The following is a 3,348-nucleotide window of genomic DNA, read 5'->3' on the forward strand; positions in this document are numbered from 1 at the left end:
AAAATAATTATACTTTGTATGTCTAATGTTCAAATTTTGACTTTTACATAAGTCGAAAAAAATCGAGTTTTTGTCTTGAAAAGAATTCAAGCACGCATCGCGTGCAAAAAATGCTAGTATGAATAGATTGAAAGATTAACCTTCCTGATTAGACGAACTTTCAATAATACACCAACATAGTTTCTCTTCTAAGAAAATTCGAATTCAAAAACACACTAGCATTCGGGTAAAAATAGTAACACAACAATTATGCAGAAAGAACTACAATCTGTTTGAAAAACCAAAATATCAAACACTATGAAGGAGGTAATTTATTTCTCTAGAACTGATATAGAACAACAGATCAACTATAAAAATACCTAAATGTAGTGTTCACTGTTCAATATTCATTTCGACTTCATAAAAAATTCTATGAGCTTGCATATCTCCTAGAATAGCTTGCTTCCAAGTAGGAGTCTGTAGGATTTGCAGATTTTTAACATTAAGAGTGCTATAGATAACAACATCGGGTGTTCTCTCTTTCTGAAACAAATCTTGGGATATGCTTGTTGTATCAGTCAGAAGCATTGCTGGATATTAGAGAAATCAAACAGTGGAGCCTAGTAAGTAAATAATAGTAACTACCCTGAAACACGTTAAGTAATCTCTTCACAGTTAACCAACGACATCGCAGCCAATTCATGATTCAATCAGAAGCAGTTTTTCGGATTTCCAGCCACAAAATTGGAGGAGAAAGATCAACAGCAATCACCATACTTTCTTCACAAAGTGGTCCACTAATAACAGTTTGTACATATAGCAGAGGACAATATCAGAAGCCACTTCCATCTCCAAAAACACCGTCATTGCTTCCCCAAGCTGTGCACTTTTGCATAGGACCCAAGCAATGAAGTGAGAGTGAAGATGTCCAAAGTAAATCCTTAAGATGGAGTTTCCTTGAAGTTCTTATGGGGAGACAATTGTTAAACGTGCATATAAAGTGGTAATATATAAAGAAAAGGGCAAAAGGCATCCTAGTAAAACAAGGAAACTAAAAGGTACAACAAGATACTACTCCAATGTAATACTAGATTTAATTAGGCCATTAATAAGAGAATTACAGGTTACAACTTAGCATCTATTCGATTGATGAACTTCCGCACTTGGTCCTTTGATGAGTCACTTAAGTTATTTGAAGACAAAAGGTGAATAAGTAATGAGAAAGTGTCAGCATCACCTTTGAATCCCTTGCTAACCATAAGATCACAATAATACGATGCATTTGATAAGTCATTTTTGAGAATATATCCTCTAATGATTGTATTATATGTAAATTCATTAGGGGAGCAATCATCATCCTCCATTTTCCTCAACACTTGATTAGCTTCATCCATGAGGCCTTTCTTGCACAAGCCTTTTATCAAAATTGTGTATATTCTAACATTAGGTTCCAGCCTTTTCAATACAAGATCCAAGAAGAATTTTGTAGCATCTTCAAGTTTCCCAGCCTCACACAAGCTGTCCATTAGGATACCGTATATGACAACAGTAGGCTTAACACCATTATTCTCCATTTCTTCAAGTAACGCCACTGCCTCATCAAGTAGCGCATTTTTGCATAAGCTATCAAGCAATGAAGAATATGTGACAACATTAGGAGTAACTCCATGGCCTTGCATATCCTTGAACAGTTTACGTGCAAGTGGGAGTCTATTGACTTTGCATAGTCCATCAATAAGAGTGTTATAGGTAACAACATTAGGTGTCACCCCTTTCTGAAGTATTTCTTGAAACAAGTTGAGGGCCTTGTCCATGTTTCTAGCCTTGCAATATCCATTAATGATAGTGCTAAAACTTACAATATCAGGCTCACAACCATTCTTGGCCATCAAATCAAGTAGTTTTTCCGCATCCTCCATCTGACCACGCAAACAATAACCATCGAGTAAAGAATTGTAAGTAATGACATCTGGCACCTCACCTCTCTCAATCATATAGTCTAGAATAGCTTGTGCTTCATCAACATTCCCGTCTTTGCAAAACATGTCAACAAGCATGTTGAAGGTGGTAACATTTGGCGCTATGTCACACTCCAACATCTCCACTAGCATATCTTTAGCCTCGACCTTGGAGCCGGAGTTGTAGAGACCTCTAATTAAGGAGGTATAAGTGATAACGTCAGGTATAATGCCCTCACTTTTCATGGCAGTGAACAGGTCAAGGGCCTCTTTTAACAGCCTATCCTTACCAAGACTATCAATAACGGTGTTATATATGATAAGATCAGGCTCACAAGGACTAGATTGCATCTTCCTGAGCAAGTGGAGGGCAGCAGCGTTGTCACCAATCCGACAAAGACCTTTGAAAATAGCACCATAAGTAACAATGTTGGGTTGGAAACCTAGCTTAACAATTTGATCTAGCAATTGAAGAGCTTGAGGAAGCTTATCACAGTGGATAAAGCCATTGATTAAGGTAGTAAAGATAACACAATCACCATCAAAGGGGTGACCAAGCTTAAGTCTTTTGGCAAGAAGAGAGAAGCCGAAATCAACACGGCCCAAATGGCAGTAACAATTGGCAAGAATACCAATAGAATGCATATTGGGTCGAATACCAGAGAATTCAAGGTCTCTGATGAGAGAGATAATGGTGGAGTGAGGTTGAAGGTGTTTCAATTTGGACATGGCAGTGAAGAGTTGAGTGAAAACGATGATAGAAGGGATAGGGCGCAAAGAGAGCATTTGATGGAAGAGAGAAAGGGGGAAATTGAGATTTGAAAACCCTAATTTACAGTGTTCTCTAACTGAATTGAGAAACAATTGACGATCTTGAATAAAAACATCAGATGCAGTGGAATAATAATAGCGTGAATGAAAATGAAAAGAAGGAAAAGGAGTAATAAGAGTAGTACCACCATTAAAGAAGGCATCAAAAGCTTTAGGAGTAAACTTGAGATTCATCGTCATCGTCATCTTCATCCCTGCAAATCCCCAAGTTAAAATTCGTGTGTTTGTTAGTAGAGATTATTTAGGGAAGAAGTGATTAATTTGTTATTTAGAAAGTGGAATTATTCACTCACCATCGCTTATCATGAAACTAGCTTTTAACCGGTGCAAAATGCACGGGAGGTTTTATATAGATATGATTTGTTCCCGTACATAATCTATGTGTTGAATTTTGTTTATTAAGTAGTGTTTTTATTCCAATTTATCTAATTCATAATTATTAGAATCCAAGTATTTAAAGTTGAAAGATTATAAAATATAAAATTATATATCACGATATTTGTTACAGCATTTTAAAGTTTGAAAATCTTATAATTGTGATAAATAATTATGAAACAATATATACACATCAACATGCACA

The 3,348-nt window shown here is 36.1% G+C and overlaps 1 protein-coding gene across 1 annotated transcript; it reads right to left on the reverse strand.

Moving 5' to 3' along the window:
• Nucleotides 1-288: 288 nt before the first annotated feature.
• Nucleotides 289-3,042, reverse strand: LOC125496280 (putative pentatricopeptide repeat-containing protein At1g12700, mitochondrial). Its single transcript, XM_048641747.2, has one exon. The coding sequence runs from the start codon at nucleotides 2,958-2,960 to the stop codon at nucleotides 1,104-1,106; it is 1,857 nt and encodes a 618-aa protein (XP_048497704.1). The 5' UTR covers nucleotides 2,961-3,042; the 3' UTR covers nucleotides 289-1,103.
• Nucleotides 3,043-3,348: the final 306 nt, after the last annotated feature.

The sequence above is a fragment of the Beta vulgaris genome, chromosome 4 (assembly GCF_026745355.1).
Source record: "Beta vulgaris subsp. vulgaris cultivar EL10 chromosome 4, EL10.2, whole genome shotgun sequence".
Taxonomy (NCBI): Eukaryota; Viridiplantae; Streptophyta; class Magnoliopsida; order Caryophyllales; family Amaranthaceae; genus Beta; species Beta vulgaris.